General features: G+C 40.4%; 1 protein-coding gene across 2 annotated transcripts; it reads right to left on the bottom strand.

Moving 5' to 3' along the window:
- Positions 1-432: 432 nt before the first annotated feature.
- On the bottom strand, positions 433-9417 carry DNAJC12 (DnaJ heat shock protein family (Hsp40) member C12). Of its 2 annotated transcripts, none has more exons than XM_079312306.1 (5): positions 9206-9417; positions 6312-6390; positions 4519-4658; positions 3191-3392; positions 433-1532 (listed from the first exon to the last, which is right to left on the bottom strand). In XM_079312306.1, exons 1-5 carry the CDS (start codon positions 9281-9283, stop codon positions 1438-1440), a joined length of 594 nt encoding a protein of 197 aa, XP_079168432.1. In that variant the 5' UTR covers positions 9284-9417; the 3' UTR covers positions 433-1437. The 2 variants fall into 2 exon arrangements, with proteins under 2 accessions (XP_079168432.1, XP_079168431.1); XM_079312305.1 differs by having other exon boundaries at positions 4519-4865; positions 9206-9341.
- Between the last annotated feature and the right edge of the window lie 2795 nt (positions 9418-12212).

Genomic DNA, 12212 nt, shown 5'->3' with positions numbered 1-12212 from the left:
CCACTCTAGGGTGAGTATGGCTGTATCAGCACACCACCAGCACTCAGCTTTTCCAAACTGGGACCAAGCAGCAGCATTGGTAGCAGCCCCAGTGGAGCAGGCTGGCTCCAGGACACTGATGGCCATGAGGTTAGTAGGATGCAGTTGTTACTGGGTTCCAGTAACAGCCCTTGGGTCTGTCTGTGGCTAACAGGCCCCAGTAACTCAGGCAGCACAGCCCAGCCACACACATCCCTCCAAGGAGAGACAGGTATCAGATTGTTTCCATAGGGGGACAACACTGGACATTCCAGGTTACACTTTCCATTGCACTGCCAGAATTCCTAACTGGACTCCTTAAGGTTTTACCTACTGACATGACAAATAACAAGAAATTCCAAAGGAATCTCTCTGGTGGGTGGAGGATTTCATTAAAAAGATGAAAGCAACCCCTTTGCTGTATGTATGAAGTTTTATTTGCTGCTGATGGAATTATCTGCCTGCACAAAACCACAATGTCAATACCTTACATATTAGCCAAGTTTGCAAAGAAGAAAACAAAGACAAAATAAATAAATAACAACGAAGAATTTGAAAGGTAGCCCAAAGTATCAAAAACTTTTCATGTGAGATTTTGTACACATAAGTGCTGACTAGTCTGATTGTACATTCCCCTGATAAAACCATGTCTAGCACACCTGAGCAGGGAGGGGAATTGCTGTGAAGCCACAGGACAATGCTGGCACACATCCACAGGGGATCAGTTTTCCACTAATACAACTTAACACAAAAATTGCTATCTGGAGGAGTAAAGTCCTGGAACTGCCTTCCAAAAACAAATAGCTGGTGCAAAAAGTGTTCTTGTTAAGGTAGAAAACAAGTGATTTTTAGGAGTGCTTGATCTGTCACAGAGACCTTGGATAACAAGAACCCTCTTATTTTATCGATAAGATCACAACTCTCCTACAAGTTAAGTTAGTAATGAGCACATTATAAATCACTGCAGTGAGTACAGTGCAATGGAGAAGTGAAGCAGAGCACAGAGATAAGCACAGCTCTCTTTACAGGTCACTGTCATCAAGCTTTTGGAAGATCCTCACTGAGTAGGATATCCTGGAGCACAGGGTTCTACTGAGAGTATGTTTTTTATAACATCACACTACTGAGAGAAATATTAATCACTACACAATGTTTGAGAATACAAGAAACAATATATAAGATGTTAGATAACTTCACAAAATCACTATATGTTAATACTGAAAAGGACTTTGCTTACTGAACAGAAAAACCTCCATCTGTAACACTCACGGCATGTGTGATAAATCAGTATTCAGACATTGACTGGAACAACACATTACAATCAAAGAATACAAAATACAAATAACTTATAACTGCTGGCAAAAGAAAAAATACTGAACTGCTGAACAGATGATCTCATGTTCCTGTGTGTTTCTCATGTTAGATCTCATAGTTTCTGAATTTCCTCAGAAGGTCCGATGGAGCATCTCCTGACCAGCGGAAACGCAAGTGCCAGTAATTCCCCTCTGAAAATCCTGAGGGGGAAAAGGGGAAAGAGAACTAAGTTATTACAAACATGCATAAAGTTAAATTTTCTGAAATAATACTTGATAGTCTTCCCAAAAAAAAGTCAGCAGAAAAGTGGTGACTTCCAGTACTCTTGACTATCAGTGACAAATAAGCAACGAGCTCTTGTCACATTGGAACAGGAACTCAAACACCAACCTTCAGGACAGAGATCAGCTGGGAAGGTCCAAAGGAAAACTGCAAGGACTCACAAAGGACAACTGAGCACATTGCAAGGAAGAAGATGGTGATGTGATTAATCTGCAAGTACCTAATCTGGGGCCTTTCAATACTAAAATGGGACCTTCCTTCCTTTTACAGCAAACTGAATCCTATGAGCAGAATTAGTGTTCCAATCTCTTGTTTGAGCTGAAATAATCATGTAGATGATAGTTCAGTATTCAACCAGGCCAGCACACAGGAACAGACAATGCTCAGTTTCAAAGTGGAACCAAATATATAAATTTTTGCTGGACCAAAACAAAAACATTATCAACATCCTAATATCAGGTATATACACTGAAGTGTATACACACCCTGTCAAATACATTATAATATTAACATTTACTGATGTAAATATATGCCACTGGATAAATGAAGTAGGCACTCGATGAGTTTGATGTTTTCCCTGTTCAAATATCTGGAAATTAAATTAAAACTTAAAAAAAAAAAAAAAAAAAAAAAAAAAAAAAAAAAAAAGAGAGAGAAAGAGAAAGAACATGCCTGCAAAGAAAATTCACCATTACAAGGAACAAGATTATATCTTCTTTCCTTCAAAATTTTACTGTTCTACAAAGGATACAGTGATTATTTAATTAAAAAAAAAATAAAGAGCAAATAGTATGAAGTTATAGAGCACAATTTTTCAAAATCAAGTTTTCAGTTAGTCCTGGCATACACTTCTTTGTAGAATTTTCTTTTCTATTTTCTGCATTCCACAGATGTTTGGGATTACATTAGGTTTTGCTACCCTCACAGTTCACCCTGATTTCCTGTTTGATCAAACTGGGGAGAAATGACAGGACTTTGTTTAACAACAGTTCTACGGACCTGGAATTATGAAACTCCTGAAGGATCAGACCATGGTCCTAAGGAAGCTTTGCCCAGGCACAGTGACCTAAACCACAGCCAGGAAGTGATGACTGGTAGGTGACACTTTTGAAACACACATTTATTCTGGTGCATACACTACTTAGAAAAAACAAGTGCTGAAAAGTGGATAAAACCCCCCCAAAACCTAAATATTTTACTTAACATATTTAAAATTAATTTATTTAAAAAGTCACTGAAAAAAAGTCCCTTCTCTTTTTACTTTGCATTTTTATATATCAGAAAAATTAAACCTTCCATTTTGGAAGAAGCAATTTTTTCCTTCTTCTCCAATTGCTACTTTTACTATCAAACAAACAAGGAAACTTGGGATAGGGAGGAAGCAGCATCTGAAAACTTCAAAATTAATAAGTAATCAAAAGCATAAAACCCAAACCAAAATCCCAACCCAAAACCACATTTGAAAAGCTCCAAGTCAAACACACTGCTTTGGAGAAGACTTTCTCATGGCTGAAAGCCCCCATTTCAGGCCAATCCCTGGATACTGCAATTTTCTGCAATTGCTGTTTTCACTTACTTGGGGAGTCTGGAGTCTTTGAAGATTGTGGTTTCACATCAGGAATTGCAACATCTTCCTGCTCTCTGCTCCCTTCCAACAATCCATCTCCATTGTTTTCTGTCTGTTGGGTCCACATCTCAGTAGTTATGTTGTTGGTGTTCCCAAAGTCAGGAGCTTCCAGCATTTGGTCCTTCTTACTTTGGACAGCCCAGTGCATTGACTACACAAATACAAACATAACAAAGAGCTAAGCCCTATGCTTTAATGGGCTTTTAATTATTTTTTCTTTCTTATATTGCTGTAATAAGTGGTCAAACAAAGCACATTGAGAAGCCTGCAGGTCAATAGGACAGGGGAAAGCATGGTTACATGTAACAAACAGCACTGCAGAGGATACTTCATGTCAGATGGGGGTGAAGAACAAAATGTACAAGTAGATCAGAATTTTAAGGGCCTTTTGTCCAGTTTCTTCTGCCATTAATTCAGACATTTTTTAAAAGGGCATGAGTGACTTCAAAAATGTTCATTCTCAAAGCTGTCTTTGACTTCAAAGTACCCTTTGAAGGCAAGGCAATTTGAGAAGGTTTAATACTAAAAGTCTGTGGAATAACATCTGTTTGGAAATGAACTAAGCTTATTTGGATACTTCCAGCAAACATCTAAGCTCAGGCTTAATGCTCTAGTTGAAGTGTCTCAAACTCCTCTCCTAAGCAGAACTGAGATGGGCAGAATTGACATAGAAGACTTTTACTCACCTATCTTAAAATATGACCACGTAGCCCTGTAACTATAATTCACTCTAGTAGGGCAGGAAAAAAATAATCCAATATCATGGAATTGAGCTCTACTAGAGACACGCTACCAAATCTTTTCAATAGCAAGATCAGGAGGGAAATCACCCAAAAAAACTCCTGCCTCTGTCCCAGGTCCCCCCATCAGCCTAGCAGGGCCTCTCCAAAGCTCTGTGGATAGCCCAGGTTCCAGGGAAGGACATTCTGGATTTTTTCAATGAGATCTTCATTTAATCAGCATGCAGACCTATCTGATAAGCAATATACCAAGAGGAAAACATACTATAAAAAGGTCCCAGCTTTAACTTAACTTTGAAAAGAAATAAAAGTTTCCTACAAAAGCAAAGTGAGCTGAAGCATTTGAAAACAGCCCTTAAGTGACTAAAACTTCCTATAAATGTAGCAACCCGATAAAGTCACTCTAAAACTACGTGGAAGGGGTTCTGAAGCCCTCCCGTTTTTCCTGAATTCCCCTAGCATCCCCTCAGTGCAGTGCTTTGCCGGGGCAGCCCCTCTGTCCCCGCTGCCGAGCCCAGAGCCGCAGCACGCACTGACCGTTCTCACGGAGCTGCTCAGCGCCTCCCACTGCTGGAACGGGATGCTCACTCTGCTCCGGCGCCAGTGATCGTAACGCGCCCGGCTCTCCTCGTTGGTCAGGGTCTCCTTGGCTTGCTGCAGCTTCTGGAAATTCTCCACTGCCACACAGACCAAAAGGACACTAAAGACAACCTTTGTTTGGCACAGGAATGAATTCAGGTGCAAAAGGGGCCCTGCCAGCAACGGCGCCGAGCAAAGTAGAGAAGACGGGAGGAGGAGCAAGTGGCCAAGGGATGTGGTTCTGGTTCCAGCTTGCACAGCTCTGGCTGGCTTTAGGATCACAGCACCTTTGGTGGACTGATCCCTTGCAAATCAGGACTGAAATGTTCCTCTATCAGCTTCAGAAGCTCCTAAATGTAAGTTCAGAGAAGCTTACAGAGCTCACAGGTGAAAGACACAAGTCAGCCCCTGCAGACTACCTTAAAAAGGGAAATTAGAGCAACACTACTTAGAAGGAACACATAGATCTACAGCAGCACAGGAGCAGAGCACAGCAACAAGAACCACGAGCAGGGAGAAAAAATGATGAGCAGGAAATGACAAGAAGAATAATCTAAATATAGTTCAGATTAATTAACTTGTGCATGTTATTGGATGTACCTTCTATGTATGCTACAATGTTATCCAGTGCATGAGTGAGAGCTCTCACTTTTCCCTCCAGGGTAATTTTTCATGGAATGGTTACTAAGGATGCAGCTGCATGTTACTATTTGTGGAAGGGCTATAAAGATTTAGACTTTATCTATGACTCACCTATGTTACAGTGATCTATTCTTATTACTATTATTCATTTATTCCAGTTTATAAATCAGAGAGAGTTCTTTTGAAATACACTACACCCAAACATTAATCAAAATTGATAACTATAAATCAAACAAGAGGCAACAGGCTGAGGGAACAACTGTACTAGGTTTCTTTTTTCTAGTGTCACTAGTTTTCAACAAATAAAAAGTCTATTTTAATTACTATTTATTAAGCTTTAAGCTGATGAAATAAAATAAAAATCATAAAATAAACTCTCACTAGTACTGTAAAAAGGTATTTAAATTAAATAAGGCATGTTCAGGTAAAGAGAGAATGTAACATTTCTTCATGACAAGCAAGGCTGCTCTGCTATTTGGCATGTAGCTGCTGTTTTTTGTGGCTCAGCCTTGCTGAGCTCTGCCAAGGGCTCTCTGTGGTTATGAATGGGTAAAGACTCAAATAAATAACTCAGGTGCTGCTGAGCCCTCCCAGCTCTGAGGAGCTGCTCCCTCTCACCAGCACAAACATCAGCTGCTGTTCTGTAAACAGAGGCTCCTCATGGGGCCAGCTTCACTTCCCATCATTAAATTACATTAGAAGAAAATAAAGCACATTTTATGTGCTTCTCATGGGCTTGTTCCTGGCAGTAAATCAACTGATGGACACAAGTGTGGCACTTGAAGGCCACTGACCAACTCCATAGGTCCAGGAAGGGACCCACTCCAGAACTAGATTCTGTATTAAGATGATCTGCTGTAGAAAGAAAAAAAATCCAAGGTCCTAGAAATAAAAAAAAAGTCTAACAAGTGTCTTCCTGCACTACCACAGAGGAGTGTGCAAGCCTTAGAAAGAATATCACAAACTTGCTATTTAAATAGAATGTGCTCAGTGCACACAATGATTGAAACACATTGAGGGGAAATAAAGTTTTAAGGCTGAATTCAGTATCTTGGCCATGTTAGTAGAAGAAAAAAAGAGATTGTTTTTACACAGGAAAGAATACATACCTGCTTTGGGGTTTCCAGGATGCTTATCAGGATGACATTCAAGGGCTTTAACCTTATATTCAGCAAGAATCTGTTCAGCCTAAACAAAATATTGAGATAAAGTGAGCAAACACAGAAAAGACTTGCAAATTTTCTTTTTGAAAGAGGCTGGAAGGAACAACAAAGAAGGCTGAAAGATTTTGTCCTATTCAAGCTTTAGTACAAGCAAAGTAGGTAACAGCAACCATCTGCCAGTGACACTGCTTATTTAATCTCATTTCCATGCACTCATCCTTGGTCTTGTTTCTGTGAGGCTCATCCAACATGGCTCCAGAAAAAGGTGCAAAGACATTTGACCACAGAGGAAAAATGCAACCACCAAATGTTTCACCAACTCTAACAGAACCTCAGCAGGAAGCAAAGGCTTTCTGTAATATTGAAGACCAATTTGTGAATTCAGATGGTTTCCTCCATATCTCTTCATAGGAAATTCAGCCTGCACCCCATGAGGTTTCCATCTTGGATATCCCAAGAGATTTCCATCTTGGATACCCCAAGATAACTTGCTCAATAACCAGTAGCTCACACCCTTTCTTCAAGTCAATTTTCCATGCAAAAAGGTTGGCTTGGAGTAGAATAGATTTATAATCAACATTAGACTTGGAATGTATTAGTTTATCAGTTAATTGCAAATTCCCACACAGTTTGTTGTACCATGAAGCATTACAACCACTGGAAAAACTAAGACATGTTAACAGTTAAAATACAAGAAACCACTGCAGTGGGCATCATCTTAGGTTTTCAAATGTTTAGTGCATTTCCAAGTATTTTGCTGGTTTTTATAATTCAGAAGACAAAACTTCTTGATATCATTGCAGTTCAGCTTAAGCTTTCACAATTCACCCTAAGGTATCAAATAATTACCATTCTTTCCCATAGTACCCAGGCTGTTTATACAAATTCCTCATTTGTCAAACCATGACAGCCACATACAATTTAAATTATTTCCTTCAAAATTGAGTCTCATGGCATTTTTATTTAGAATAAAATTACAGTTTGCTCAACTAGCTGGATAAATCTTGTTGGCATATTCTGGGAAAAAATGTGGCCTACAGCAGTATCTTAGGAATTCTACACTTCTCACTCTGCTCCTTCCAGAGGAACAGATGTAATGTGGTGTATCTGCAGTCAGTAAGACCCTTTAAACACGTACAGAGAACTCCGTGAGACTCAGCTACCATCTCAAAAACTTAGTTACTGAAAGGGCAACTTTAAAGTTAACATGTGCACAGAGGGTTGAAATGTAGCAGAAGAGTAGCATGGAAGCCTTCAGCTTAGAAAAATAATCAGCAGAAAGGAAAGTTTATAGGAAGTTTACACAACATACCTGAAATGATTATAAAATATATAGCGAGGTGTTTTAGCAAGAAAGATATCCAATACCCACTATACGTGAATAGTATTGTTCTTGAAGAAGGTTGAGATTAAATCTCCCCTGTTCTTATCACATCTAAAGATGAAGAAGGTGTCTGTGAGTTAAATTCCACCAGCAGCCGAGTTTGTGTTTATTTGAATACAGAAAAAATCTGCAGAAACTGAGAGCATTTCTGCCTAAATGTAACCAGGTCCAACCAAGAGTTGGATATTCTGCAGCTGGGAGTGTGTTGTGCATGCCCAAAGCATCCTGTGCCAAATGTTTGACTCCTGGACAAAGCACCGAGACTGCAAAACCCCTGTAATGCTTCAAATTCCTGTGAGACCCCAGAAGAGCAGTGCAGGGTCCTGAGGGGAGGGGGGGTGATCCTGGGGCTCAGTCAGCCTGGATGTCCCGTGTCAAAAACAGTGCAGCAACATCTGCTGCTTCTCCCAACAAACAGTACTTGACAGCTTCTTTTCCAGGGCTCATTAGCATTTATTCCAGCTTTTAATTTCATTTTCAAGCAATCGGAAAAATAATTATCACATGTACTTGAACTGTTCATTAATTGCTGAGCCCTTAAAGAATTAGTGTGAGGTAGAAAACGAGACTTGAGCACTGCCCTCTGCTGGGATCACTGCTAGGAGTGTCCTCAGGAAAAGCTTTACATTTCCCTCTGGGACACACCGAAGATGTTTACTCCTGAGCTTTATATTTCACCACTAGTACAGGTGAGAGCATCTGACTAAATTTACTGAGCAAAACACAGCTTTTATCTCCACGGAATATATCCCTCATTACAGCAGAGTAATCAAAACTCCTTTTCCAAATCAGAAACAAAAGTCCAGTTAATAGAACAGTTAAATTTAAAACAAACAAACAAACCAAACAACAGCACACTAGCCTAGCCAACAAAAAATTGTAGGGACACCTCTAGCTGCATATCATTCAAAAATAGCTTAGCTAAATCTCATTATAAAGCATGTATCTGCTATCAAAACAAATTAGTGAAACTAGTACTTGAATTTCATTAGAAGCAGCATTTAAAAACATTAATATGGTAAAAGATAGAGATATTGGTTTTGCTTTCATCTGAACCAGTGAATACATTTTTAAAAATATGTGTAAAGCCTGAGAAATAGAGCAGTGTTATCAGTGCCCTAAGGCTATGAACTTTTGTTGCACTACTTGTGCATAAATAGCTCCTTTTCAGTTTTCAAAACCAATAATATATATTCCAAACTATTGTTTGGATGCTGTCAAGCACATGCATTTGCCTCTCTTCATAATCCAGTCCTGTTCTACACGGCATTTTCAACCTAAGCCTTACTTCCAGACTCCTAACGTCAGAGACAACACAGGAGAGAAAACAGAGCTTTCCGAGGGAGATCCTACAAGTGGCAAGAAAGAAGGTGCACAAGGCATTTCAAACATTCCCAGCAGGCACACGAGCACGTTCAAACTGTGAATAAGCTGGCAGGGAGGGAGAGGCTCTTACCGTCGATAACTCATCGCATCCCAGCAAGTTGTAGTAATCCTCCAGGTCCTCCGGCTTGCAGCTCAGGATCGCATCCATCGGCGCTGCTCCAGCGGGCTTTTCCGAGTCAGCAGGGAGGCTGCGGAATACAGAATACACAGATCGGAGCTCAGCCACAGTCTGAAGTGCCCGGGGTAACAGGGAGCGCGGAGCGAGCTCCGTGCGGCGCTTTTGAACGCGGGCAGCTGACAGGCGCGGGGCTGGGGAGGTCCCCGCTGCCATTGGCCCCGCGCCGAGCTGCGATCGGCAGCGCTCCCTGGGATCTGTAGTTGCCAGAGCCACCCCAAGCTGAAACTGTGGCTCTCGTCCTGACCGCAGAGCTCTGGACACAGAAACGTGCCAGAGATTTGTCTCTGGCCGCCACCTGTGCAGCCCCTGCAAACCAGGCACACACCGAGAGGCTGCCCTGCACCTCAGCCATTTTCTGTTCCATTTCTGTTTGCAACTTTTGCCACCGCCCTTGATCAGATGATTAGATGGGTAATTACAGAAAAGAGTAAGGATTACTTCCAAAATAACAATTACAGGGTGCGAACTTTGGAGAGCAAAGCACCGACCTTGCCAAAGTGTGTCTGAGGTCTGCCAGTCATCAACAAAAAGGGGGCAACCCTCACTCTCTGAAGGCTTCCTTGGGTACACAGACACTGCTCCTCAAAACCAAACAGCAACTGCACAGCAGTCACGTCCCACAAATTAAAACTACCCGAGGACATGAAACACTCAGCATCTACTATCAAATTAAATAGCCTTTTTCATGCTAAATTACTTTCAGACTGTGGATTGAGGGTCTGTACTGTGTGCAAAACATGTTCCTTGTGAAGCTCATTTTACAATGAGGTGAATTTTAATTTTAACACTTTAATTTTAAACTATGATTAATGACCAAGGCCTCAGCCCAACAGAGACTCTGGACATATTTGGTGTCACCATGATCTGTTGATTTCAAAAGATGGCTTCCTAAGCATAATATAACCACAGGCTAAAGTCTTTCCCCTGGAGTCCTAGGACTTCTGGTTTTACATTATCCACACCTGCAAGAGCTCTGCAGCCCAAAATGTTCAGTGTCATTAAATTCAGATGTTTCCTTAACACTTACAAATAGATGCTGTGAGCAGTTACAGATGCCCAGGATGTGACTAAGGCTGGAACAGCCACGTGTGAACCAACGAAGGACCCATTAGCCATTCAGAGCTATTTATGAATAACAAATACATACTTTTTCCATCAACAAGGGCTTTAATATCTGAATTAATAATGTTCTGCAATGATGATTAATATTAATCTTCCAGCATTTGCTATTCAAGGTTGCATTGTCTGAAATGTTCTGCCTCTACTGCAAGTTCAGACAGCCTACTAAGATTATAAAATACACAAAATAACTGAAAGCAATAATACTGAAACAAAAAGCAGAATCCTTGGTGAAACCATTTAAATCTGACAGAAAACTCCACCAACATATTTCTCTCAGTAAGTGGAACAACAGAAATCTTTTTTCAACATCACTACAAGTGGAAGAATTAGCGATTACAAATTCCTCCATCTCCACCATTCATAACTTAATAACCAGAAAAGTGCAGGAAAGTCTTTTAATAACAGAACATGTCAATATTTAAATAGGTTGTACTCTGTGGGAGGACAAAAAACAAACAGCTGTCCCTGCTCCCAACAGCATTCCTGCTATCCCTTTCTTTTCCAAGTATTCCTTGTGCATTTGCGTAAGGTGAAAGGGAAGCTCTTTAACCCTTTTCCTTTCCAGTGTCAGTGGCTATTCCCGTGCTGTCAGGTCCAAGGGCTGCCTTGCAGTGACAAACCAGCACAGCACAGCTGCAGGTGTGTCTGGAAAACACAGAATACACTGAACAACTCAGCCTTCTACTGCTCCCACTGACTTCTGAGGGGCAACTCCCAAAGCATCATCAGAAAGGAGAGCAAGAGCAGCCACGTGTATTACACAGAAAACCCACAAAGATTAGCCCCAGGACATAGAGTTCATTTAAAAGGGAATTGCAGAGCAGGAGATGGCACAGACTGTTGCCTACACATGCCATGGTTAGTGCTATTCAGGATGTACAAACTGTTCTGGAAGTGAGGAAATCTCGTATTTGTTCTCTGGACCCAGCCACCAACTAAAGGTGTCTCTCAGTCCCAACACATATCGACAACTCTGTTTGTTTAGAGCTTAGAGTGAATCTGAATTTTGTTCCAATGTAACAGGACATTTGTCAACAACTTGTAAAAGTCATAAACAGTCCTTTAAATAAAGCAGTAAGATCTGGAAATCTCTATTTGAACTTCAGATCCTACATCTGCATCACTGGGATTATTTCCTCCTTAGAATTGTCTTCACACAAATGACCATCAAACCACCTCTCCTTTATATGCTGACAAAAGCAGCTTGCATGTGCCCTTTAAGAAATACAAATCTTGCCTCAGCTTCCAGAGGCAAGAAAGAAAAAGAATGCTTGTATACAAAGTTGCACAAAATAATAAAAACTTCCTGATCTGGTTATTCTGCAGCTTGTTTTGAGAAGCAGTGTATATGTATATGTACATACTGAAAAACAGTATGTACATCTTTTCCAGGGTTGTTAATACCTGAAAAAAAAAAAAAAAAAAAAAAAACAAACCAAACCGAAACCCAAACTTCTTCCCCCTACAAAGATCATGTATAAAGTTAATTATCCATAAAGTAATCCCTTTTGAAGCCAAATTTATCAAAAAATTTAGCCTCAAATATTTTAAAAGCTACTAGTTATCAAGGCCTGCAAGGGGGAAATTCTAAATGTCTAACCTGGCTATTGCTATTAAATTTAGGAATTCCATTGTATTAAATCCTCTAATACTATTCTACAAATAGCTCGTGATGTTGAACAGTAACAACAAACTGATATTTAAATTTATACCCGTGAAGTTTAGACTATGTTGGTGGCAGTCCTGGGAAAAAGACTGGGTTCTATCCAGTCTAAAC

Source organism: Erithacus rubecula, assembly GCF_903797595.1.
Source record: "Erithacus rubecula genome assembly, chromosome: 9".
Taxonomy (NCBI): Eukaryota; Metazoa; Chordata; class Aves; order Passeriformes; family Muscicapidae; genus Erithacus; species Erithacus rubecula.
The sequence above is the reverse complement of the archived record's forward strand: the minus strand, read 5'-3'. Positions and strand labels throughout refer to the sequence as shown.

Bases quoted from the DNA above. Each gene is read 5' to 3' on its own strand.
- DNAJC12 (XM_079312305.1), bottom strand. From the start codon at position 9,283: ATGGATGCGATCCTGAGCTGCAAGCCGGAGGACCTGGAGGATTACTAC. The intron at 3,393-4,518 runs GTCAGTGCGTGC...GTATTTGTGTAG, and splicing joins TGAGCAGCTCCGTGAGAACG to TCAATGCACTGGGCTGTCCA. The intron at 1,533-3,190 runs GTAAGTGAAAAC...TTTCCCCCTCAG, and splicing joins AAAGACTCCAGACTCCCCAA to GATTTTCAGAGGGGAATTAC.